The sequence below is a fragment of the Nomascus leucogenys genome, chromosome 2 (assembly GCF_006542625.1).
Source record: "Nomascus leucogenys isolate Asia chromosome 2, Asia_NLE_v1, whole genome shotgun sequence".
Lineage (NCBI taxonomy): Eukaryota > Metazoa > Chordata > Mammalia > Primates > Hylobatidae > Nomascus > Nomascus leucogenys.
This window is the reverse complement of record NC_044382.1, coordinates 148025691-148053290: the sequence shown is the minus strand read 5'-3', so window position 1 is coordinate 148053290 and position 27600 is coordinate 148025691. Positions and strand designations below refer to the sequence as shown.

Sequence of the window (27600 nt, the reverse complement as noted above, 5' to 3'; positions counted from 1 at the left end):
GGCCAGGCACAGAACAGACATTCAACAACTGTTGGTGGAATCAGCTATGCTAGGAGCCATATCCACCAAAACTGCCGTAAGAATTACTCTTTAATGCACTTTCCTCCTCATCATGATTCACCCCAACTTTTTTAAAATTTGTGTTCCGAGGCCAGCCATGATGGCTCATGCCTGTAATCCCAGCACTTTGGGAGTCCGAGGCGGGCAGATCACAAGGTCCAGTGTTCAAGACTAGCCTGGCCAACATAGTGAAATTCTGTCTCTACCAAAAAAACAAAAAAAAAAAAAAACAAAAAAAAACTGGGCATGGTGGCGTGTGCCTGTAGTCCCAGCTACTCGGGAGGCTGAGGCAGAGGAATCTCCCGAACCGGGGAGGCGGAGGTTGTGGTGAGCTGAGATTGCACCACTGCACTCCAGCCTAGGCAACAGAGCAAGACTCTGTGTCAAAAAAAAAAAAAAAAAACTTTATGTTCCTCACACTAGGTTCTGTCAGAGGGTGGTAGGAGGGACAGGATCAGGAAAAATAACTAATGGGTAGTAGGCTTAATACCTGCGTGACAAAATAGTCTCCACAGCAAACCCCCATGATACAAGCTGATCCGCATAACAAACCTGCACACGTACCTCCGAACTGAAAATACAAGTTTTTTTTAAGTTTGTATTTCTTAACTGTCTTCTAGGTTTTCTAGAATTCACCATGCGGAAACACAAACTCTTAAAATGATGGGCATGGTGGGGAAGAGAGAACTGTGAAATCAATTTTCCCCTTAAAGAGATTTTACCTTCCCAAATGCCTGGAGCATAACACCATAAAAAGCCTTTACCCAGATGACCCTCTGGAATGTCACTTAGGAAAGTCGCCACCCACAGCTCCAGGGGCCGTGACCCAAGGACTTCACCCCCTCACTCAATAAGACAGACTAAATACTGGAACATCAGCGTAACATCCTGTATCCTCCCTCTGTTGTAATCAGAGTAACCATCCCAAGAGCCCCCTGTGAGCATCTCGTTTTCTGGTTAAAAGTCGTCAGGGTGTCCCAGACAGCTCTCACAGTGACCTACAAGATCCAGCTCCAGCAAGACCTGCCTTCCTCCCCTCCTGACACCGCTGTCCTGGATTCTGCACTCCAGCCTTAGCAGACTCCTCTCAGTTGTTCCTGCCCCAGGGCCTTGGCACATGCTGCTCCTCTGTCTGAAACACTTCTCCTCGCCTTACCACCTGCTCCCCACATCAGCGAGTCCTATTATGTGGTTAACTTTCAACGGAGGCCTTCCTCCCAGCACATGAGGACATGGCTGCTGCCTGTTCACAGCCACATCCCCAGCTCCCAGCAGGCACAGGGTACACACTCCCTATGAGGCACATCCCTATGAATCAATTCAATGAGTCACTGAATTGCTTTGGTGTGACTACTGTGAGATGCCCAAATCATGAAAAACTAAGTTTACTATGTTACTTCAGTTACTAAGTTACTTTAAGTTACTTTTGTTTTTACTAGCTTTTTAGGGCCACAGAAAACAGATTATTACAATGCCAACCGAGAAAGGGAAGGGTGTTCCCAGCCCCTTCCAGAAGCTTCTGTGTATTCTAGTCCAAGGAATGGGGTGCTACACCCTCCACCTGCTTCACAACAGGGCTCACCGGAGCGGCGCATCGGACCCCTGCCTCAACCCTCTCGTGCTCTGTGCTGCCCAACCCATCACAGGCTCATGTGAAACTCACGTATTATGAGACGAGGAGATCCAGTAATGAGACAGGGGGTTGTTCATATCCTGCATGTCCACCGCATCATACTTCTCATCCCAGATGCTGTTTTCTCGTGAAAACAAGTATGTGAGGAACTAAAAGAGTCAAACACAAAGACCGAATCATCACGCTGATGGGCGAGATGGTCTCTGCTTGTTTCCGGTCTGCGCCCACCCGGGGTAAGAACAGCTCTGATGCGTGAAATCAACAGGCGGTCTCCAGACCTCAGTTACCCACATTTTCAATACCAAAGGCTCAGGCTGAAATGGGCTACAGGGACATATTTGTTCCATGGACCTAGACAATATTTTCCTTTGTAATATTCGTCCTAAAATATTTGCTACTGCAAGGGCTTATGCTTACCATATATACATGGTTGTTGGTTTTTGTTTGTTTTTTCAGACAGAGTCTTGCTCTGTTGCCCAAGCTGGAGCGCAATAGCACGATCTTGGCTCACTCCAACCTCCGCCTCCTGGGTTCAAGCGATTCTCTTGCCTCAGCCTCCCGAGTAGCTGGGATTATGGGCGTGCACCACCACACCAGACTAATTTTTACACCAGACTAATTTTTGTATTTTTAGTAGAGACAGAATTTTACCATGTTGGCCAGGCTGGTCTCAAACTCCTAACCTCAAGCGATCCACCCACCTCAGCCTCCCAAAGTGTTGGGATTACAGGCATGAGCCACTGCACCCGGCCTCATATATACAATTTAAAGCATAATAGTAGCATGAACATTTGTGAACCCATGACCCAACTTAAGAAACAGAGTGTTATCCATATCAGAATGTTGAAAGGGCAGGAAATTTCAAGTTACAATTCCTGGGCCCTTAAAAAAAAAAAATGCTTTAGCGATCTGGGCCTAATTTCTGCTGCCTGAGAACGACCTCATCGCTCCCCAGTTGCACCTCCCCTCCTGCCCTATGCAAGGTCAAAGGCCACCATTCTCACCCGCAAGCACCCAGACACCTTCGCATTCTGTTTCTGTGCTTGCGATGATTCAACTCTCTCTGGTGGCACATGCCCTCTAGTGGCAAAATCAATAATCCCACTCAGGCAACATGGTCAATAGAGAAGAGTAAGAAAAGGCTGTGAAACTGCCTTTGCAAAAATCAGAACAACGAGAAAATTATGACAGTGAAACAGATCTGATCTAACCAACCTCTATCTTGCCTTTAACCTCCAAACTGCCCTTAATTATTCCTGGGCTTGGGCCAAGTTAACTCTGGAAAACATTTAGTTTATAGTTTAAATAACAGCCCTTCCCCAAAACTAAACTGCCTTTGTAAAGCTCAGGTAAGACCAGGTTAGGAGGATGAGAGGAGCCTGGATTCTGCTAAGGTGGAGATTAATTGGTTAGCAGCCATTTTTCTGGAGGTTACAAGATTCTCAACTTTCTCAGTTACTCCTACAGATAACAACACTGTGGTTTAACCTAAGATTGGCCTTTTGAGACGTCTTTTCGGGCGTTTGCATGGCTCTACCTGGACCGCCCACTGGTCCTGTGGCCCCACCCAGAACCACACTATTTTCCACACACGTATCACTGCATCTCCAACCAATCAGCAGCACCCCTCCCCTAGCCCGCCAAAAGATCTTTAAAAAAGAAACCCTAGCCTCCGCCAGGTGCGGTGGCTGACACCTATAATCGCAGGACTTTGGGAAGCTGAGGTAGGCTGATCACAAGGGTCAGGAAGTTGAGACCACCCTGGCCAACATAGTGAAACCCTATCTCTACTAAAAATACAAAAAAATTAGCCAGGCATGGTGGACGGCGCCTACAATCCCAGCTACTCGGGAGGCTGAGGTACGAGAATCACTTGAACCTGGGAGGCAGAGGTTGCAGTGAGGCAAAATCACACCACTGCACTCCAGGCTGGGTGACAGACTGAGACTCCATCTCAAAAACAAACACACAAGCAAACAAACAAAAACATAAAAAACAAAACTCCAGCCTCTGAAAGGAAGGATGATTTGAGTAATAATAAAACTCCAGTCTCCCACTCAGCCGGCTCTACGTGAGTTAAGCTCTTTCCCTATTGCAAATCCCCTGCCTTGTCTAGGCAGCAGGCAAAATGAACCCACTGGGCAGTTACAGTTACAGTAATCTAGAACCTGGGAGAAAAAAAAAAAAAAGAAAGAAAGAAACACTCCCAGCTAACCACTCAGTCAAGGCAACATCATACAGCAAAGTTCTCCAAGGAAAGAGAAACAGAAAATAAACCTCAGAAAGCACAGACATCAATCAAAAGTCACCCCCAAGCGACAACAAATCCAGCCTACTCACCTCATCCACAAACAAGAAAGGCTCAGCAGTTTCACGCATGGTATCATCAATGAACTTTGTCATCCGCTCACGGACTTTGTTCAGATCCTGAGCCCAATGCTCCTTAAAATGACAAAGAGAACGAGAGATCACCAAAATGAGAACTGATACAATTCTTCATTTCCCAGGGTCCATCCAGTCACGATCAAAGACTGAAACATGAACCAATTCCGAATTCATTTGCAACAGAGCACCACATGTTGAGGCCTCATTCTGCACATGGCCTTCTGCGACGGGTCAGCAAATGTTCTCTGCAAAGAGCCAGAGGTAAATATTTTGGGCTCTCTGAGCCATACGGTGTCTGTCGCAACCACTCAACTCCCCTGGTGTGGTGCAAAAGCAGCCACAGATGATCCATAGGTAAATGGGCATGGCTGTATTCCAAAAAATTTTGTTTATAACAACAAGTGGTCAGCTGTATTTGGCCCATAGGTCATGGTTTGCCAGCTCCTGCCCTATGATAGCTCTTTACGTTTGTTAGTATGAAGCAGCCTGGGGGCATGGTAGTTACATCAGCCTTCCAGGGCACTTACCTGGGTTTGCCTCTCATTCCACCTAGTTGACCTTGGGCAAGTTACATACCATCTCTGTGCCTCCCCATCCATGAAGTGGGAATAAGAGTATCTACCACACAGTTTCTGTGAGGCACTGTATGAAATGTACACTGTATGAAGCACTGTATAAAATCTTATTAGGTTATGTGCCTAATGCAGCACCTGGTGCACAGAAAGTGCTCAGACCTACTTTGGGAGGCTGAGGCGGGTGGATTGCCTGAGCTCAGGAGTTCGAGACCAGCCTGGCCAACATGGTGAAACCCCATCTCTACTAAAACACAAACTTTTTTGTAAAAAAAATCAGCTGGGCGTGGTGGCAGGTGCCTGTAATCCCAGCTACTCAGGAGGCTAAGGCAAGAGAATTGCTTGAACCCGAGAGGCGGAGGTTGCAATGAACCGAGGTTGTACCATTGCACTCCAGCCTGGGCAACAGAATGAAACTCTGTCTCAAAAAAAAAAAAAAGAAAGAAAGTGCTCTGACCACGGCAGCTTGTGCAAACAAGCATCTATCTTCCTCCTATGGTCACCTCACTTAGTCCACACAACTCCGCAAGTCATTTATTGCCATTGTCATTTTAGAGACAAGGAAACAGAGGCCCAGGAACAATACCTCATGATCCTAAGCTCACACAGCTTATAAACTGCAGAGTCTCAGCTCCAAATAACTAAACTGACATGCAATGTAATCAGATGCGCTCTTTTCAAAAGAATAGGCAAACAGGGCTGCTGAAACACTGGTAACATCTGAAATATAAATGACCAGTTCCAAAGCAGCTGCTGCATAGTCCTAGACATTCTAGAAATGCTTTTAAAAAAGAGAATGCATAATATTAAGTAACCATTGCTTTCCTCTCCATGCCCTGAAATCCCAAATATTCATAGGAAAAGGGGATGAAATATGACATGTAAATTCAACTTTGATCAACGCTTTCTTCACTTCAGATATTCTAAAACCTTTATCTTTATGACTATTAGGTGCAAATATGCTACCAGATGTATGTGTGGTTAGATGGGAAGGGCTGGATGGGGATGTCTGAAAGAATGAAAAATAGAAGAACAGACGCAAATGAGGTGGTGACCAGGAGGCTGGTGACATGCATGGGTGCAAGACAAAAGTGAACTGCTGTTGACTCTTGCAAATTTGCCTGGATCAGGAGCTCAAAACAGCCAGGAAGGTGGGAAACTGCAAGCTCATTTGAATACAGAGGTGTCAGAATCTTTGAATACTAGAACATGAAACCCAAATTGCAGGACATTTTATTAAAATACTTTGCCAGGCCAAGATGTCCCAAAGAGGCTGGAGGCGTCCTCCTTCCTTCCCCCTACAAAGTTTTTGCATTCATCAAAATGCATGGGTACTTAGCTAATACAATATCGCACTGGACTGGCTGCAAAGAAAGAAATTTTCTGCCTAAAGGAGACTGAAATGTCAATATTCTAGGGGTTGTAAAATGCATCTCCTTGGGGTGGGGTATTGCACTAGACACCTGTAATAGTGAAAATGGCAAAGAATAAGGATGAAAATAAAAATAAATGGTGATGGCCGTCTAGTGGTTAAGTGGTCCCAGCCACAAGCCTCAGACTAAACCCAGAAACACTGATTCTAGAAACATACTTTTAACCCCCTTCCTATCCCATCACCCATCCATCACAGACCTGTAATACGGCGTACTTAACCAATCCTCTAAAGAAATTTAGATTACTTCCAAGTTTTCATTCCTATTAAAAATGCTGCCATTATTTCCTTAGGATAAGTGTCCGGGAGGGCAACTATTTACTCCAGATATAGAATCTAGTTTTAAAGTTTTCTTTTCATTGCATACAGCCAAAGCGTTTTCTAGAAAAGTCATACTAATTTGCACACAAAGTGCTGCAGTGATTATTCCATATGAGCGTCTGTGTGACCAACAAACATCGCATGGATGCTCATGGCTGCTCAGATCCTAACTCCCCAGATGCAGAGAGAGAGAGCTCCTACACTTTCTCCTGGCCCCAAATCCCTGATCTAAGGGCAGCCCAGCAAAGAGCCCCGTTTGGGGAAAGCATGTAATAAAGTCAACCACCACTAGGGGGGGCTAAATCTATACGCCCAAGTCTCCCTACCAGGTGGTGAATTCCAGGATGCGAGGCCACTTGTCCCCAAGAATGTAACCAATTTAACTTTAATCGTTCCCTAGTGAACTGAATAATTTAGTGGAAGGAAAATAATGACGGAAAAAAAGTGCATGAATTTCTCTCTGCCTCACTCTAGCACCAGCTCAGACCTAACGTGACTATGCCCAATAAAATTAACTTATTACCTTCATTTTACCTCCTCCCTCAAACTTAGTCTCAGGTTGGGCAAATAAGCCTTCTTTTGATCACCATCATTCAACCCTGGCACTGGGAAGGCGTGATGACTACAACACGCACCAACATTCTCATTCACCATTTATCAGCCTAGTAGGGTAGCTACGACCCTTTCCTGAGCCCTCAGTGTGGGCGGCCTTGTGCAAAACACGTCTTCTCTACTCATAAGTTTCTCTTCTATCAGTGAAATCCAAACACAGGCTGGGTATCAGATGGCATTTAAAAATTACTGTTAATTGCACAAGCTGTAAGAGGTGTGTTATGGCTATATTTAAAAAAAAAACAAGTCCTATCTGTGAGAGAAACATACGGAAGTATCTACAAACAAAATGACGCAAAGTCTGGGGTTTGCATTAGAATTCTTCAGCAAAGAAATAAAGAAAGGGGAAGGGTAGGGAGACATAGGAGTGTGGAGTTACAAGTGGATGAAATAAAACTGGCAAAGTGGGCCGGGCACAGTGCCTCACGTCTGTAATCCCAGCAATTTGGGGGGCTGAGACAGGTGAGTCACTTGAGTCCAGGAGTTGGAGACCAGCCTTAGCAACATGGCGAAATCCTATTTCTACTGAAGATACAAAAATTAGTCGGGGCTGGGCGTGGTGGCCCACACCTGTAATCCCAGCACTTTGGGAGGCCAAGGCAGGTGGATCACCTGAGGCCAGGAGTTCAAGACCAGGCTGACCAACATTGTGAAACCCCAACTCTATTAAAAATACAAAAATACAGGTGTTGTGGCAGACACCTGCAATCCCAGCTACTTGGGAGGCTGAGGCAGGAGAATCACTTGAACATGGGAGGCGGAGGTTGCAGTGGGCCAGGATAGAGCCATTGTACTCCAGCCTGGTGACAGAGCAAGACCCTATCTCAAAAAAAAAAAAAAAAAAATTGTCAGGCACGGTAGCACATACCTATAGTCCCAGCTATTCGGGAGGCTGAGGCAGGAGGATCGCCTGAGCCCAGGATGTCAAGGCTGCAATGAGCTGTTACCATGCCACTGCTCTCCAGCCTGGGAGACAGGGTGAGTGGGACCTTATCTCAAATAAACAAACAAAAAAAAATGGCAAAATGCTTGTAATTTTTAATCTGAGTGATGATACATGGTGGTTCATTAAACCATCTGTCTGCTTTTGTGTATGTTTGAAATGTTCTGCAAGACAAGAGGTTTTTTAAGTAAATGAACTTAATTTTGCTGCAATCCTAAAACTGCTCTAAAATATAAACTCTATTTAAAAAAAAACAAAAGTAAATGGAACTCCAATGATATAAACAAAAATTTTACGTTTATATGTGAATAGGTACGCATACATGTACACACACACACACACAGAGACACACACAGATCCATACAATTGTCTCTGATCCCCACAATTCTCAGAGGTAGACGCTCTTAACCCCACTTAAAGAGGACGAAACTGGGGCACAGAAAGGGTTAACCACCTGTCCATGGCTGTGTAGCTGGTAAGATGATTTCAAGTTGACCTCACTCTCACAGTTTCTTGTCCTCAGCACTATAGGTACTTGGTGCTGAATACTTCTTTGGCTTTTTTTTTTGTTGTTTTTTTGGTAGTGGGGGGTGCTTTTGTTTTTTGAGATGGAGTCTTGCTCTGTCGCCCAGGCTGCAGTGCAGTGACACAATCTCAGCTCACTGCAACCTCTGCCTCCCAGGTTCAAGCAATTCTCCTGCCCCAGCCTCCCAAGTAGCTGGGATTACAGGCACCCACCACAATGCCTGGCTAATTTTTGTATTTTTAGTAGAGATGGGGTTTTGCCATGTTGGCCAGGTAGGTCTCGAAGTCCTGGCCTCAAGTGATCCGCCCGCCTCAGCCTCCCAAAGTGCTGGGATTATAGGCGTGAGCCACCCTACCCGGCCCTGAATACTTGTTTGCTGGGGGGGTGGGGGCTGCCCTGTGCAATGTAGGATATTTAGCAGCATCCCTGGTCTTGACCTGCTAGATGCCGGCAGCAGCCTCCAGCTGTGACACCCACCCATGTCTCTGAACACTGCCCAGTGTCCTCTGGGGGCATCGTCACAACAGTGGAAAACCAAGGTGCGACACAACCCCCCCTTGAGTCTATAGCTGGGCTCAGAGCCCACAGGCAAACCCTGTCCAGGGAGACTGTCCCAGGCATCACCTGTTTAAGGACAGCTGTGCTAGTTTATCTCCCAGGGGACCTGGCAGGCTTGATGAATCTGATCCCATCCTCCCATCAGTCAAGGAAGGCTTCCCAGGCAGTGACACCTGAGATGATGCCAGAAAAGCTGAAGCCAGCCAGGTGAGCGCAGCCCCATCCTCAGGCCCTCACCCCTCCTGCCCTGCCCTAGAATCTTCTCACTCTTCTCGTCCTCAATGTGTGCCTTGAAAAGAGGCCTGACACGAGGCTCTTGTCATCCAGAGTTTCAGCGGCATCAGACAGCAATCTGAAGTCTCTGACATCTGGCAGACTGCAATCGTTCCATGAAGACAGGTGGCCAGGTGAGCACAGGTGACCAGGTGAGCACGGGGGTTGGTGACCAGGTGAGCACAGGTGGCCAGGTGAGCACAGTTGCCCAGGTAAGCACAGGTGGCAGAAGGGTGAGACCAGTCCCCAGCAGCATCCCGCCAGCTCCCCCAGCCACCCACACACCTTGTGCTCTCACCTGCTGTTCATGTATGAGAAACCTCTGGAAGTCATGCAGGTAAACGGCGGAGGCATCCGGCCTGTCAGTGTTCCTATCCTCGGGGAAAGAGGGTGCAGTTAGAGACAGACACATTCAACAGAGGAGTCGAGAGGAGATGCCAGCCAATGGGGCAGCCTGCCACCCAGAACGCCCCGCTTAGTCTGGCGCTGTGTTAGGTACCAGGTTGGCCAACAGGAAGACACAGGTGAGTGACACAGTGTCCCTCACCTACAAGGATTCAGAGGGGCCCTGACATCGGACTCTCAAGGGGCAGGCCCTGGTGTCTGTATTTAGCTGCTCGAAAATAGCTCTGGTGCACTCCAGAGTCTGAGGAGCCCCATCCAGGAGTGTGCCCGTGGGGAAGACAGGTGAACCAGGCATTTGGGATGCAGTGTAGCAAGAGATGAGGGTGGGAAGGGAGGGGCAGAGTGGGATGGCTGAGAGGGCCCCAAACCCAGACCTGGAGGGCCAGAGGGGCTTTCCTGAGGAAAAGGCACCTACTTGAGCTCCAGAGAATGAGGTGGAGTGAGCCAGAATGAGGTGCGGGGAGCCAGAATGAGGTGGGGGGAGCCAGAATGAGGTGGGGTGAGCCAGAATGAGGTGGGGTGAGCCAGAATGAGGTGGGGGAGCCAGAATGAGGTGGGGTGAGCCAAATGAGGTGGGGGGAGCCAGAATGAGGTGGGGTGAGCCAGAATGAGGTGGGTGGAGCCAGAATGAGGTGGGGTGAGCCAGAATGACGTTGGGGGAGCCAGAAGGAGGTGGGGGGAGCCAGAATGAGGTGGGGGGAGCCAGAATGAGATGGCAAGGAGAAAGAAGGAGGTGCAGAGAGTGCCCGGCAAGGAAACCAGAGATGCAGTGGCCTCGAGGAAAAAAGAGAAGGGAGGGGAGGACAGAAAGAGGAGTAGGAGCAAGGGAACGCAGGCCGGAGGGAGGGACTGCAGAGCAAAAGGTGTGGGGAACGCAGGCACCTGAGGGTGCCTACCCAATACCTAGACAGGGCTGGACACACCACCCACCCATACAGGGAGAGCCGGTGTTGGAGAAAGGAAAGGAGCCAGACCCAAGGGCCTCCTCAGAAGCCACGATCCAGAGTTCCCTGGATCATTGAACGCTCTGGAGTGGGAGCCAGATGAGCCCCCCAGACTCCAGGCCATCAGGGCAAAATTAACTGGAGTGTGAAAGACACTTCCCTGGACCGAGCAGAGGTCAGGTATCAGGCTGGGAACACTAGCGAACACTACACTCCGCATAAAGGCAGGACTCCCGCCTTGGCCAGCAGGCCACCAGAAAAACAGGGCCTCACTGGGCCAGCACGAGCCACCCCCGGGTTGGATGGGGAGTACATTCTGCTACATGGGGCTTCCCAGGGCAATGGGTATGTTTCCCGGAGCACTTGCAGGAGCCTGGGAGATCTACTTCAAATGTGTAAGAGATGACACATGCCCTGAGCTTCCTCCCTTTACTAAACACTCAGCCTCCAGGAGTCTGTTGTCTTTGATTATGAGTACATTTCTAACCTTTCCCCATCAGCCTCACGGTCTAACACTAAGCTTTTCATTAAAATACGACGTAGAAATTATGGCTGGGCACAGTGGCATATGCCAGTAATCCCAGGACTTTGGGAGGCTGAGGCGGGTGGATCACCTGAGGTCAAGAGTTCAAGACCAGACTGGCCAACATGGTGAAACCCCATCTCTACTAAAAATACAAAAAAAAAAAAAAAAAAAATAGCTGGACATGGTGGATGCCTGTAGTCCCAGCTACTCAGAGGATGAGGCAGGAGAGTCGCTTGAACCTGGGAGGTGGAGGTTGCAGTGAGCCGAGATTGCACCAATGCACTCCAGCCTAGGCGACAGAGGGAGGCTCCGCCTCAAAAAAAAAAAAAAAAAAAAATATATATATATATATATATACACACACATACACACACACTGTATAAAAATTAGATTCATTTTATTTATACTTTGGAGTCTTGGAGTTTCTGATTTCAAAAGTGACAGAGGGAAAAGTTGCTCACCAATGAGGACTGGATCAACGTACCCAGACCATTAACTCCAAGGCCAACATTTCTCCCAGTCAGATAGGCTGGGGAAACACAAAACATCTCAGAAATTCCCCACTTGGGAAATCGTGAGGCACGGGGAATGTCCTGATAAGTCCTGCAACTCTGACTTTTTAGAATTAATATTACTATCTGTGACCCCTCATGGGTGCCAAGCATCATGTGAAGCAGTTTATACACTTGAACTCATTTTAATTCAGTTAAACATGTTTAACAAGGAATTTTTCACTTATTTGATCATTAACATTAGTTTTTGCAACTTAAAAAAAAAAAAACTATCAACCTGTCACATCTCATGAGGCACATTTGGGGAAAGGAGGCCCTGAGGCACACAGGCTTTTCTACAGAACTTTGTGGACCATCCTCCCAGCGCTCCACACCTCCCTGTTGCTACTGCTCATCTCTATCCACGCCACAGGCATGGGATGGCCAGTTCCCCAGCAGAGGCCCCCTGTCCCTCTGGAGGTCAGCGCCTGCACACACAGGCATCCCATCCTGGAGGCCGGCTGGGCACCAGGCACCGAGGTCTGGCACAGCCGCCCCGAACAACACACAAGAGCTGCCTCACCCCAGGATGAACACGGACGAATCCTTTTTGAATTCATCAAGAATCTGAAATGGAAAGCACACACACAAAAAAGAACCTTAGACAAGTCACTTAATGCAAAAACGGAAAGATTTTTGTTGTTGTTAAAAAAGCATCATTTTGTCAGATGCAACAAGATCATTAAAAATACTTTAGTTGATGTTAGTTGTAAATATTCAAATATAACAGAAACTTAAGAAGCAAAAGGTAGAAGCCCTCCTCATTCCCTCCACAGTCTTATTCCCAAAAAGCCATCACCCTTAAGGATTTCATAGGTTTCCTTCTAGAATTTGTTTTAGGGATATCCATTTAATGGTATCATATCATATTATGTCATTTACGTACATCTCACAATTTTTTGCTGTGTTTCAAGCTTTACATATTATTCTGCAACCTCAACCCTGTTTCTTTTCTTTGAAAAACCATTGTATTCCACAATAAGCATGTCACTTGATTTTTGTTACGTCTAGTATTATTTTTAAGGGTCCCTTTGTGCCTATTTCTCTGTCTTTGCCCACTCGTGCCAGTTTTTCTACCGAGTAGAGTCCTAGAAGGAAAAGCGCCTAGACACAGCACATTGTAGGCACAATGGCTTTGATAAATTCTGCCAAGGTGCTCTCAAAACAGTTGAGATAGGCACCTCCACTGGGGTACACATACCTTTTTCTACACCCTCACTGCCAGGTTTCTTTAGAGATGGGGCCTCACTGTCACCCAGCCTGGAGTGCAGTGGCACAATCATAGTTCACTACAGCCTCACTCTCCTGGGCTCACATGATCTTCCTGTATCAGCTTCCTGAGTAGCTAGGACTACACGCATGCACCACCCTGCCTGGCTAATATTTTCTCTTTTTGTAGAGATGCACGTCTTACTATGTTGCCCAGGATGGTCTTGAACTCCTGGCCTCAAGAGATCCTCTCTCCTGAGCCTCCTGAGTAGCTGGGATTACAGGCAACATTTCAAATCTTTAGTATTTCAAAGATGCATTTCTAATCTTCAAAGGCAAGAGGACGAAAGAAATATCGGACTGCTTCAGCTGTTCTCTTCACAGCCCACTGCCATGCCAACTGTTGCATGATTAAGGGGCTCCTCCACCAAGGGGGGCGCCATGGAGTACCCCTCCCTCCAGCTTCTACATGCACCAGCACATTTTCTGTGCACTGTACACAGGCATCCTGCACACCCACATCTTTTCCATTTCTGCCCAGGTAGCCTTGCTTCAACAGCCTTCAATGACACTCCGATTGGATAAGCATTTGAATAATACCCGCAGAAATGGAAATGTATCCAGTAGCACACGATCAATGCTAATGACATAAAACACCTCCTGTCCCGGATGACCCAGGGTCCTCTTGCTGAACTCCTTGCAGCCCAGGGGGAGTATCAGTGGTCATGGGGAATATCAGGGTTCTAGAAAGGGAATCGCAGGCCTCAGGGAAGCATCAGAGAGTCCGCATGAGTTTGTGCGGGTGTGTGTTTCTTCTGGAGACATAATCAGCATCTCAAAGGACTAGGTCCCACCAAAAGGTTAAGAGCCACGAACTTAGCCTTTTTAGGCAAACTGAGAAGTACTTCCTTTTGTTGTGTAATTTACAGCATAGGTATTTCTTTGTAAAAAGGGGTGGTGCTGCAGATTTCAGACAGGGTATGCTGCTATTTGGACTCATTTACTGCTTAGGTCACCAGGTCAGCCTGCTGCTGAAGGCATCAGGGGCTAGAACCCTTCCAAGCCCAAAGCCCCACACCCAGCTTATTTACATCTGGAGGGAGCCCAGTGTGTGGCCCCCCTCACTGACCACCACATGCAGTTCTTCAGCCCTCTCCTTCCTTTACATTCCTTTCAACAAAGCACAGAAAAAGCCCGCATCGCATTCCCCTACTCTGGGAGCTCAGACAATGGCAGAGGTACCACCATAGCACAGATGCTTCCCTGAACCAGGAAAGACCTGGCTTCCCCTCCTCTGCCAGGCCTTGCCACTCCCTGCCCGGCCACTCTGCTTGTTGAAGCAACCGGAAGCTCGTTGACATAGGCACCTGGGAACGTGTTTGCAACAATCGGCCCCTGGGACCCAGAGCAGGACAGGCAATGAAAAAGAACAACTGAAAGCCAAGAGCCCCAAACGCTGAAAGAGAACAAACAGTGAGAGGCAAGAGAAGGAAGACAGTGTGGCATCCCAAAGGCGAGTTACAACATCAAGAAGAGAGTGACCAGCTTTGACACATGCTGCTGAGTGGACAAAGACCACGGGGCAGACTTCTGGATTCGCGACACACGGAGGTGATGTTGGCAACACACGTGCCAAGACGAAGTGCTCTAGGAGGCAGGGACGGAAATAAGACGGGAATAGACTCAAGAGACAGTGGGAAGAAGGGAAGCGTAGACAGCTCTTGAAGTAGGTTACTTTAAAGGGGGCAGAGAAATGGGGCTGTAGTTGAGGGTATGGGGCAGAGGTGGTCAAGGAAGACGTTCTAAAGATAGAAGAAGTTATAGCCAGTATAGTGTGTAGGATGGTGTCCCCGGGAATATATGTCCGAGTCCTAACACCCAGTACCCATGGGCATGACCTTCTTTGGAATTAAGGTCTTTGCAAGGTGCAATCAAGTTAAATGAGGCCATGCTGGGTTACGGTGGGCCCGAATCCAGTGACTGGCTTCCTAAAAGAGGGAGATTTGGAGACAGAGAAACACACAGATAAAAGGAGGCCATGTGGTGATGGAGGCAGAGACTGGCACAATGACATCGACAAGCCAAGGAGCGATAGTGTCTACACGGCGAGGAGCGATGGTGTCTGCACAGCAAAGAGCAATGCCGTGGACACACCGAGGAACACTTGGAGGATTGCTGGCAGCCACCAGCAGCTGGGAGGCGCCCACACCCCAAGGAATGCTTGAAGCATTGCTGGCAGCCACCAGCAGCCCCCAGAGGCCTGGAACACATCCTTCCCTGGAGCCTTCCGAGGTGGTGTGGCCCTGCCAACACCTTGATTTTGGACTGTTAACCTCCAGTACAGTGAGGGAATAAACTTCTGTTGTTTTTAAGCCACGACTTGCAGTACTTGCTATGGCGGCCCCAGGAAATGAACACGGGCTCCATGAGCTGGGGCAAGATGGTCACACTCTCAGTCACCCCTCCCACTGATCCCATCAGGTAGTAAAATAAGAAACAAGAAACAAGAAACAGGCCCAGGGAGGCAAGGACTTTTCTCCTACAAGTCCAGGGGCCAGAATTTCAACCCAGGCCCACCTTGGAAAATCCCTAGCATGCCACACTACACGTGCAAATAAATGTACACACAATAAACGAGATTCCAGCAATCAGAGAAGATTCCAGATGCTACGGGTGCACAGTGGAGGCAGCAGTTAACTTATGTTCGGCATTACCATGGAGGGTTATGTGGTAAGATTCTACCTAACCAAGGGACAAGGGTTGCACTGGGCCTTATGTCACTCTGGGCAACATCCCAGAACCTTCCCACCCCAGCAAAGGGCCAGTGAGGTCAGGAGAAACAGCTGTATTGTTAACCACTGCGCCCTCTTGGGTCACGCACACATTTACTGGATGAGTGACTAAAATAATAGAAAAACTAATTTCCTCTGGTAGCTAAAAGGCTACACGGAAACGTCATCTTTGAGTCAGGCCCCAGGAGAAGTTACCAGCTGGACAAGAGAAGGGGCCATGCCAGAGGGAGAGGTCGCAGAAACAGGAGCCAGGGCACTAAGAAAGGGAGGGAAAGGAATGGAGTTTTCCCACGTGGCTGGAGGCACACGCCCTTTCACAACTGAAGCTGGTCTTACGCACTCAGTGGTACTTAGGCTGTAGGAACCATTTGGTCCTGGAAGGCCAAGGGTAAAATCTCATTAACAGAAAAGCTAGGCCAGGCACAGTGGCTCATGTCTGTAATGCCAGCACTTTGGGAGGCCAAGGCGGGTGGATCACTTGAGCCCAGAAGTTCAAGACTAGCCTAGGTAACATGGTGAAACTGTCTCTACAAAAAATACGAAAATTAGCCTGCATGGTGGCACACGCCTGTGGTCCCAGGTACTCCAGAGGCTGAGATGGGAGGATCATCTGAGCCAGGGAGTTCGAGGCTGCAGTGAGCCATGACTGTACCACCGCACTCCAGCCTCGGTGACAAAGTGAGACCCTGTCTCAAAAACAAAAAAGAAAAAGAAAGAAAGAAAGAAAAGGAAAAGCTAACCAGAGATTCTATCTGCTAACTTCACTGTGGACTCTCCTCTCGCCAGCCACCGACAATGAGCATAAACTGCAAGATCTCTGAGCTTCTCCACAAACATCATCACAGAATGCTCATCACTCACTTCTCCCATGCTCACACCCATGTAAAATCCAGCAGAATAATCCTTCATTGTCTTACAGGATTATAGGGACAACCACAGATAGGTTAGCAGGTTTCTCAATTTTCTTTTTTATTATTTGTAAGTGCTTTCTATTTTTATCTAAGAATGCTGTAACCACGGGGGACTTCACAGGTTTGATCAGGAGGTAGGAGAGTAGCAGTCACATAGCCAGGTATTAAATTACAATATTGGCAGATGACTTGATATGGTGTGTGAGGTCTGCTGCAAAATGTGAGAAAACGGACTTGGGTGAGGGCAGTGACAAGGTGATAATGGTTGAAGTCAGCTGATGATACATGGGGGTCTGTTATGCTATTCTCTCTACTTGTATATGCTTTACATTTTCTTTAATACAAAGGATTCAAAAATTAAGAAGTATTCTGTGGCCATGCGTCGAAGTTGGGCAGAAAATCAAATCCTAGCTCTGCAGCTTACTACCCTGCAGTAAGCAGGCCTTCAGCAAAGTAACCTCTCTGGACCTCAGTTTCTTAATCCCTAAAATGGCAATAACAACAGTAGCTCTTCCACAGGCCTCTAGGGGGGAATTAAATATATACAAAACACATAGTGCAGGTTGCGCATGATGGCTCACACCTGTAATCCCAGCACTTTGGGAGGCCAAGGCAGGAGGATCGCTTGAGGTCAGGAGTTTGAGACCAGCCTGGCCAACATGGTGAAACCCCGTTTCAATTAAAAATACAAAAATTAGCCAGGTGTGACGGTGCATGCCTCTAATCCCAGCTAACTGGAAGGCTGAAGCCGGAGAATCACGTGAACCCAAGAGGCAGAGGTTGCAGTGAATCAAGATCATGCCATTGCATTCCAGCCTGGGAAACAGAGAAAGACTCTGTCTCAAAAAAAAAAAAAAAGAACAAAAAAAACACAAAACCACGTAGGACAGTGCCTAGCATATAGTCCACCCGAGAAAATGTTGGCTGTCATCTTCGTTAATGATATTGTTGTTACAGCCTCGTCAGAGGTATATCCCCTCACCAGGGAGACGCAAACTTGACAATACATTTCTCATCCTCCTGCTGCTGCCAAACTTTTGGAAACTTTGAGGCTCGAGAGCTGCAACGTAGGCAGGTGGTTAGACACAAACAGGAACTAGCAAGCTCACGATGGAAACCATTTGGCTACCGATAAGCATGAACCCACTCCCTGGATTTAGTTCTGGGGATTATGAGTCACCATAAATAGCTCTGCCTCCTGCAGGAGCCTGAGAAATGCAGCTAGGCCCTCCTTCCCCCCAAATCACAAAACAGGTACTTTTCTCTGCCCTGTGCTTCCAGCCAGGAGCAGGAAGTAAACAATTTGCTAACAGGTTAGGGGATGGGCATTTACCTAAACAACAGCAGTGAGGTTCTTAGAGCTGGCCAGGAACCATCTATATAGCTTGGGACTTTGTTGTTCAAATCTGTCATTAAATTAAATTTTACAAATGCAGTCACCAAACTGGAGAGTTATACTCTCAAACAGTGGAGATGAGGGTCGCCAAAGCAAAACTTCTTTGGGGTCAGGTAAGCAACATAAATGAGCAGATAAAGCTGTACGGGTCTGGGTCAAAACAGAGAATGTGGACCGTTCCATGGCGAGATGTGACCCTATTTATAGCCAGATCTCAATTTTTTCCCCAAGGGAAGCGAAAAACCTAGATTTTAATATATAATATAATCTCTCAAGTTTTAAACGTAGGCCATTAATTTTTAACATATTTAAACCATTAGATCAAGTACAACCAGGTGCAGGCTCAATGTGGCATTCTGGCCACCAGGGGTCAACCGTTGGTATTGGCAGAATCTTTCCCATACAAAGTTCCACACGGGGCAATCGAGGGCACCCCAGACAGTTCTGATATTCTGTAAAACTCTGATTCCAATTTATGTTTCTCCCTCATAGACATAAAAACACAGACTAGCCTTAATAAGAGCCATAATTAAAGTACAGGTTGAAATACCTCTTATGTGGAATTTTACCACTGTGGAAACCATCAACGAACGGGTTAATCTGCTGGCAGGTGAAACAGTTTGGCGCAAATTTTCTTTTTTTAATTTTTAATATTATTTAATAATACAGACGGTGTCTCACTATGTTGCCCAGGCTAGTCTCAAACTCCTGAGCTCAAAGGATCCTCCTGCCTTGGCCTCCCAAAGTGGTGGGATTACAGCCATGAGCTACTGCTCCCAGCCATGTGCAAATCTTATTTTCAAACTTTGCCTGACATCTGTCTGATAACACAGCATCTTGAAATTTCAAGGTAAACTATTTTAAAAAGAAAAACTGTTATTTGCAACTACTTATCTTGAGTGAACCGAGTTTTTTTCAATCCTGGTCAATTGCATAAGATGACAATCGTCATCATTCCGAATTTCATACGCACACTGTCCTCATTGTTCTATAACATGTTCCATGTTCAATGACACATGTCATTGTTCTCAAGGACTATTTTCAAAGTTACAGGTTTTAACCTTAAAAAGTATTCTTATAAGCTTTTATGAATCATGGTTTTTGTTGTGGTTGTTACAGTTTCCTGTTTAAAGAAGAAGGGATTAAAGAGTTTTAAAAGTTTTATAACCATTGATCTCATTTAATACCTTCATTTTATAGAAAAGGCTAAGTGAGAGGACAGAGATGGCTTCCCCCAACATCACTTGGTCAGTTAGAGGTCAAGCTGGTCTAGAATCCAGTTCTCCCAACTCCCAAGCCTGCAATCTTTCTATTTCATTTGGCAAACCAATAACTAATTATTATATATGTGAAAAAATGAACACATTGCAATTCAGTGATCCACTCGATGAAACAAGTTTTCCCCACATCTGGGCAGACAGAAAATGGCCCTCCCATTTCTCTACCTCAGAAACATCCAAAGTCCCATGGCCAGTGGTCACCCATCAAGTGGCCTGTGTGGCCAGCCCAGAGCCCTGCATGCAGAAAGCGATTAATGACTGTCTTCTAGCAACATTCATGTTCATCACTTAAAAATGCCTGTATTCACAACTCCCAACCTCCCACTGCACAGAGGAGAAGACTGAGGCTAGGAGCAGTCAGTGGCTCATCCAAGATCATGCAACTAACTGGAGAAACCAGAGCCACCTGACTCCAAGTTCCAGGTACTCCCCACACCCTCACAGTTTTCCCTGGGAGCTCTTTTGCAGTCTGCAAAGCCCTTTCCTGACAGCAACAACAGCAGCCCCTACTTACTGAATGTGTGCCACCTACCAGTTACTGTGCTAGGTGCATCGCACAGAATAGTCTCAATTTTAAAACTTTATGTTCTATGGAACTTTTTATTGCAAAGGTAACATGTTACTTGGAACATATCAGAGAAAATGAGCTGTGCAAAGAAAAGGTAACTATCCTTCCTGCCCATCTTCCCAACCCCTTCCAGCACACACACAAAATCAACATTAAATGTGAGGTGCTTTCTTCCATACTCTCCCCCTGCTCATAAAAATGAGCAAAAGGAGGATTATTGCATTCTCTGTTTTTGTGTTTTGAGATGGAGTCTCGCTCTGTTGCCCAGGCTGGAGTGCAGTGGTGCAATCTCAGCTCACTGCAACCTCCACCTCCCAGGTTCAAGTGATTCTCCTACCTTAGCCTCCTGAGTAGCTGGGATTACAGGCGCACACCACCAGGCCTGGCTAATTTTTGTATTTTTAGCAGAGATGGAGTTCTGCCATGTTGACCAGCCTGGTCTCAAACTCCCAACCTCAAATGATCCACCCGTCTCAGCTCCCAAAGTGCTGGCATTACAGGCGTGAACCACTGCACCTGGCCTGTATTCTATGATTTTTAACAAAATAGCAGACCTAACTCCTCATGTAAATCAGCTGCTGGCTTTCCTCACAAAATGTCACAAATATCATCTCAGATTAACAGAAAGAGAACTGACACATGCTTCTTAATCAGCTGCATCATGTCACATAGTATGGACAGACCATAATTTACCCAGCAATTTCTCCATTGAGAGACATTGAGAGATGGTGCCCAGGTACTGTGCCAGCATAAGTAATGCTGCAATAAACAATCCGATAATATATTCTCAGGCCCCGATGTTTTCCCTTGCATAAAACAGAGTCCCCAAGATGCCACTGTCAGGTCAAAATGTACACCCTCTTAATTTGTAGATAGTCTATTATTTTAATCAAAAAATATGTCCTCATAAAAAATACGAATAAAAGTATAAAAAGGGCTGGGCACAGTGGCTCAAACCTGTAATCCCAGCACTTTAGGAAGTGGAGGCGGGAGGATCAGTTGAGGTTAGAAGTTCGAGACCTGCCCAGCCAACGTGGCGAAACCCCATCTCTACTAAAAATACAAAATTAGCTGGGCGTGGTGGCGCATGTCTGCAATTCCAGCTACTTGGGAGGTTAAGGCACAAGAATCGCTTGAACCTGGGAGGCAAAGGTTGCAAGTGAACCAAGATCACACCACTGCACTCCAGCCTGGGCAACAGAGTGAGACTCTATCTCAAAACAAACAAACAAACGTGTAAAAAGAAGAAACATACATATAATTCCTCAATCTGGAGATGGCTGTTGAGAATAACAGCCATTTGCTAAATTTCCTTTCAGAATGAAATAATGCAGTAGAGTGAGTTGCACTTTTTTAACAGACTCAGATCAAATTCCAATCAAACTTATGGCCATTCACATTTCCACCAGGAAGGCGAATGAACACCATTTCTCTGCATTTTCCCCACAGCTCTGTCATGGTTAAAGATTTTTGCCAATCTAATGGATGAAAATGGTATGCTTTCATCATTCTCATTGATATTTCCTTGACTAAAATGGAGATTCAACACTTCTTGTGGGTTTCTTAGGAACATGCCAGACTTGGAAATACGTGGAAAACAGAAACATCATTTGATCACTTGCTCAAGAATCATCTTACCGATTTTTGCTGTTCAAACATAAGTTTTTTATAGAAGAGATGGAACTGTTCAAAGCTGAGCTCATCTTTGTGTGCTCCTATTTCCTGTAAATATGAAAAAAGTGACCACATGATTTTTGATGTCCACCGTAAGAATGGCTCCATGCTATTTATAGAATAACTTTTATTTCAGGAATTGCATACTATTTTATTGGCATGCTGAAGAGACAGCTATGACCACATTGTTTCAGTGTCATGGCTTTCGAAAGGAAAAAGTCATGCTATTTAACATGGCTCTTCTACAACATTGGCTAAAATCAAACTCACATTCCTCTGAATCAAAACCCTCCACACGTTCCCTAATCCCCCTGTCTGGGAAAACATACTCACAGGGACACCTACCAAATAAGACCCTCCTTTGAGCCCCAAAACGGAAGAGTCTCAGCCAGGTTTCCAAGAGACATGATGCGTAACTCCTCCCTTTTTGGGCAGAAGACACTCTCTTTGGACTTCCAACTTCAGACATATTTGTAGAGTAGGTACATATAGGTCATTTTGTAAAGCATTTGGAGTGAGACAGAACTCAGCTCCAATCAATTGCTTTACGGCTTTGGGCAATTTCCTTGACCCTTTCAAACCCTCAGTTTTCTTTATCTGTAAAATGGGAGAACCACTACTACGCTCCTAGGGCTTCCGTGAAAGTGAACAACATACCTGAAAAACAGCCGGTTCAGTAAATACTTGATAAAGAATTAAATGGCGACTGTGTAGCAATCAATGGTAAATGCTTCTCCCATCTCTCTCCTCTTCTGACCTACCCTTTTCTCTTTTTCTATTCTTGGATTAATGTGGAATATTGGCGGCAGGTCAAAGGATGCTTGATAAGCAATAAAATGGGATAATTCTTCCAGGAGCTCATTAATACAAAAATGAAATGAGCTTTTTCTGCTAAGGAACCTTGTAACGGAGCTGATATTGACAATGGGCATTGGAGTCCTCCAACTGAGGCTATCTGGATGGAGGGTTGCTCATTTCCTAAGAAGAATGAGTATTTCCCTGTAAGCAAAAATCGGTGCCCATCAGCTCCATCCTTCCTCACCTGCTCTACTATATCCCATCAGTCATGGAGTGGCTTTACTGCCCAGACCTACCAACAACTTGATTACGCAACAAAATAAATTAAACAATGTATGGAAGGATGGACGGTTGGAGAAACAGAAGAAGAAAAAAGAGCCAACTCTGACAGCTACACTACCAGGACTTGCATACAAAATGCCACGGTCCTGGTACCCTACACAAGGAATCTTTCATAATATTTTCCAAAAGACATACATGCATTCATTTCACTAGGGAAAAAAACGGGCTGCAGTATGGTCAGGGAAATAGGGAAAGCTGCACTAATGGAAAACAGGTCTGAGGGTAGATGTTCCAAGTCCAACAGCTCAGTAAACATGGTCTTTATTGATTACATCCTATGCTAGGATTGAGACTGTGGTCCTCAGATATGTCTATGGTCCCTCTGTCTGAACTAAGATGTACTCTGCAGGCAAAGCATTTTCTTGTGCGCTATTCCACGGAACTCAAAGGCAAGTCACGGCTTCATGAGAGAGGCTAAGTCACTCTGCATTCATAAAATTCCCAGGCTGAGCCATGAAACTTACCACAAACTTATCTTTAAGGAACTTGGCACTGCTCACTTTAAAGTTGATCAGGGGCAAGATGGTCTTCAACTCTCGGAGACTGATGCTGCAAAAGAGGGAGACCCAGCTCTGTCACCTTGAGGGTTTTCAACAGCACAGGATTTAGCTGCTCCCATCAGTTCCCACCTCAGGCAGCCCTCTATGAGAGAGCCTGGTCAACTGTTGTTTATGGACCACTAAATGGGAACAAGACACTGAGTCAAGGTAGGGGTGACACTTCAATGAGCAAGGCTCAAGGAATGTCCATACACATGGGTCACATAGGAGACTCACAGGGTAGGGTGATGCTCCAGTGAGGAGGGCTGGTCTCCACCCTTCAGGAATGTCCATGGACATGGGTCACATAGGAGATTTAGAGCGTAGGGTGATGCCCCAATGAGGAGGGCTGGTCTCCACCCTTCAGGTATGTCCAGGGATATAGATCACATAGGAGATTTATAGTGTACAGTGATGCCCCAGTGAGGAGGCACCTACACTGGAGATCCCCAGTACAAGCTGATGTCCCAGTGAGGAGGGCTGGTCTCCACCCTTCAGGAATGGTCATGGAGGAAGGTCTTGCAGGAGATTTCAGTGTGGGCAGAAAATGGTGTCAGATGACCAGATAATCTCAATACAAAATGCCACAGAAATCCCAAAGGCCCAATATAGGTGTTGACAGGATGTGTTTTCTGCCCAGGACTCTGAATGTCGAAGTGAAGAAATTCAATGACGCTTGGGTAAACAGTAGGAGTAGCTATCACACTCTTCATGTAGCCAAACACTTTGTCACCTAATTAGTGACACACATGAATGGATTAACAAGACTCCTACTGACTCTACCTGCCACCCAGAGGAACCACAACCACAGAACGGGCTTGGCAGAATCAGCCGGGAAAGACCCAGCTGAGCTTGACTCCAGTCTGACACTGTGAAGAGAAAAGAGGGATGTAGGGTACGTGGGGACCCCCTGCACCCCCAAAAATAAGTAAGTAAAAAAATAAAGGTTTCTTTTAATGCCACTGGGGTTCAGAGCAAGGCAAGGTCGCTAAGGGCCAGAGAGGAGAAATGGGAAGTAACAAGGCCTACATGAGCACCTACTGTGTGCCAGGCTGCCCTGGGGTCATCCAGGCGTTAAGGTTGCCTAATTGCTCACCAGATTCTACCTTCTGCAAAGCACACATGGTTGACCCCCAGGGCTCAGACCAGCCAAGGGTGGGGTGTCACAGGGGTACACAACTCAGCGCTTGGAGCTGGATGGCAGGCAGCAGAGCCTGGATCTGAATCAAATTCCAGTGCTCAGTCACGGGAATCTGCATGAGTGTTTCTTCGAAGCCACATAGTGAGGTTCAGCTTAAGCGGGAAGCAAGGGCCAGGTGCGGTGGCTCACGCCCGTAATCCCAGCACTTTGGGAGGCCAAGGTGAGCAGATTACGAGGTCAGGGGATCGAGACCATCCTGGCTAACACGGTGAAACCCCGTCTCTACTAAAAATACAAAAAAAATCAGCCACGCATGGTAGCGGGTGCCCGTAGTCCCAGCTACACAGGAAGCTGAGGCAGCAGAATGGCATGAGTTCGGGAAGCGGAGCTTGCAGTGAGCTGAGATCGCACCACTGCACTCCAGCCTGGGCGACACAGCGAGACTCTGTCTCCAAAAAAAAGAAAAAAAAAAAAAGGAGGGAAGCATGGGAGAACACGTCCCAGGCAAAAGGAGCAGCAGCAATAGTAACAATGGTAACAAAAGCTGAAACTTCAATAGTGCTTATCAGGTGACAGATGTTGTTCTAGGTGGTGCCTTATATGCATATTCACCTGTTTGATGTTTGAACAATTTTACAAGGCAGGTACCATGATCATCTCCATCTTCCAGGTGAGGAAACTGAGGCACCGATCAGTTTGGTACCTTATCTGTGCTAGCCTCAAACTCCAACCCAGTCTGCCCATAATGACCACACCTGATGCCTCCCAGTGAGTAGCTCACACAAGGAGAGGTGAAATTAGTGGGGTGAGTGGGTAAAGAATATGAGATCCAGACCCTTCTCGGCTAGAGCCAAGTGTCCAGCAGAGCTAAGACAGGGTGGTCAAGAGAGGTAGCCTGCCCCAGCTTGCAGGAGAAAACTGCCCAGTTTCCCTGCACCATCCTCCCAGCTTCTGCTGTGGCATGCGGAAGGAAGTAGCACGTCACTGCCCAGCCACTGCCCTGGAGAAGGTCCAGTGTGACTCTGACCATCCTGTGTCCCCACCTCCAGCCTTTTCCTCTGGTTCTAATGGCCTCTGTAACAGCAGAGACTTCAAATGACAAGATACTCCCCACCCACTTACTGGTACCGCAGGGACAGCACCCACGGCTTTCACAGACAGACCTTGAGGACAGAAAAAGTCCCTGTTGGGCCAGGTGGGGCTGGCGGGGCAGAGCAGCCAGCAGGGAAGTTGCCCCAGGGGCTTGCAAGAATCCTTCTGCCTCAGCCCTGGGGCTGGTCCAAGCAACAGCTGGGCCAGGGCAGAACGAAGGTGGAGGGGCAGTGGGAACAGGCGCTGCCAGAGCAGCAGGGAGAGAGGTCGCGGGGAGATGAGCCAGATCATGCTGGTGCCCCAGTGGAGCTCATCCTGGGAGCAAGGGAGAGGTCAGAGCCCCCCAGGAGCCCAGGCAGCAGCAGGGCAAAGGAACAATCCCACCTCCAGGAACAGAGAGACTGAGGGGCCTGGGGCGCCAGAGCAGCTGCACAAGAACCAGTGGAGAAACCCCAGGAACCAGTGGCATGTGCATCCAAGCACCTGCGACATGGGAGCCCACCTGGTCCAAAGGCCTCCCCTTACAATGTAAACACTGCAGGCTGAGAGCTTCTTTGGGCTCCTAGTGCCAGGACAGCCTCACCCGATTTCCCCCTAGGCGAGCCCCTCCCTCACTCCCGCCTCTGGGTGTGTGCGTGCCGTGCCGCATGGCCCGACCGAAACCAGCACAGGCAGGCTGAGCCCCCAGCGCGGGAGGGGAGGAAGCCAACGACTCAGCTTCACCCCTCCCTGCAACCTGCCATTCCCTAGAGACAGTGCCTCACCCAGGTCAAAGCCCCTTCCAAGGCAACCAGCTCTGACCCGGTCCACGCATGGGAACGAAGGCCTGGCCCTCTAGTCTCAATTCAGGACAGCTCCACAGGCCATGCTCAGAGCTCCCCGTCAGGTCTCCCCAGGCCATGGTTGTGACTCCCCGGCTGTCTGTTCCAGCTGCCTACCCTCCCCTAGGGTGATGACCCTGCACTCCCCAGTAAGCCTCCTGCACACAAACCTGCGTCTCAGATCATGTTTCCTGGGGGCTTAACCTAGGGCTGAGGGTTAGGAAACAAGGGAATCCCTTTGGTGAAGGACGGCAACTATTCCCTGAATGAGTTACCAAGAGCCCCTCTCTCTCCCATGGCGAACAGCACTGAACAATCACAGTGACCTCCCTGCTCAGCCTGGGGGGGCCCCCGGGGTTCTTCAACTCCTGCACCCAGGCAGCCATCACCAAACGATTAAAGATGGCAGCCCCGTGACATTAGCAGACACCCTGAGGCTGGGCCGGCACCTCCACTGCCCCCAGCTCTTTTGCAGCAACAATGGCAATAAGAAACACTGGTCAAGTGTTTACCATGAGCCAGGCACGGTCCACACACCCTTCACATATTAACTTCTGAACCCTCACATCTGCTCTGGGAGGCGGGAACTATTATTTTATCTTTTACACATGAGGAAACTGAAGCCCACAGAAATTAAATCATTTACCCCAGTTCACACAATGAGTTAGTGTGAGATCTGAGATTCAAACCTCAGTACTATCTGACAGAACTTTCGACAATGATGGAGACATCTGTGCTGTCTGAGGTGCTAGCTGCTAGCCACACAGGGCTGCTGAGCCCCTGAAATGCAGCTATTCCACTGAGGAGCTAAGTATTTTATTTTATTTTGTTTTGTTTTGTTGAAATGGCCACCTGTGGTGAGGGGTGCCCTGCTGGACAGCGCAGCCCCAGAGTTCTGCTTCTCTAAGTAGCTCCCAGACCAGCAGCATCTACATCACCTGGGGATTCGTTGAAATGCAAATTCTTGAGCCCTGCCCACCACCTACTCAATCAGCCACTGGGAGGTGGAGCCCAGCAGCCTCCACTTTCAAAAATCCTCCAGGGGATTCCGGTGCATGCTCAAATTTGAAAATCGCTCTCTAGACAGCCCTAATCTTCAACCCCACCTTCACAGCAGAATCTTATTTAAAAAATTTCCAATGCCAGAGGCCACGCCCAGGACAGTAAAATCCGAATCGCTACGGGTGTGGCTCTGCTAAAGCTCCTCAGGCAACTCTAACATTCTGGAGCCTCAAATAGGAAGCCTATTTGCATTCACGTAGAAGGAGATAAACGGACCCACCCACCTGCCTTCCA

The 27600-nt window shown here is 47.4% G+C and overlaps 1 protein-coding gene across 1 annotated transcript in view; it reads right to left on the bottom strand.

Moving 5' to 3' along the window:
• Positions 1-27600, bottom strand: part of PLCG2 (phospholipase C gamma 2) — a 169901-nt gene that overhangs the window by 64588 nt on the left and 77713 nt on the right. The window contains exons 5-10 of the mRNA XM_030819355.1: positions 23176-23260; positions 21536-21619; positions 12265-12308; positions 9614-9686; positions 4034-4135; positions 1724-1842 (exon numbers count right to left, since the gene is read on the bottom strand). Of these exons, the coding sequence (XP_030675215.1) occupies positions 1724-1842; positions 4034-4135; positions 9614-9686; positions 12265-12308; positions 21536-21619; positions 23176-23260 (507 nt within the window). The remainder of the gene's footprint in view (positions 1-1723; positions 1843-4033; positions 4136-9613; positions 9687-12264; positions 12309-21535; positions 21620-23175; positions 23261-27600) is intronic.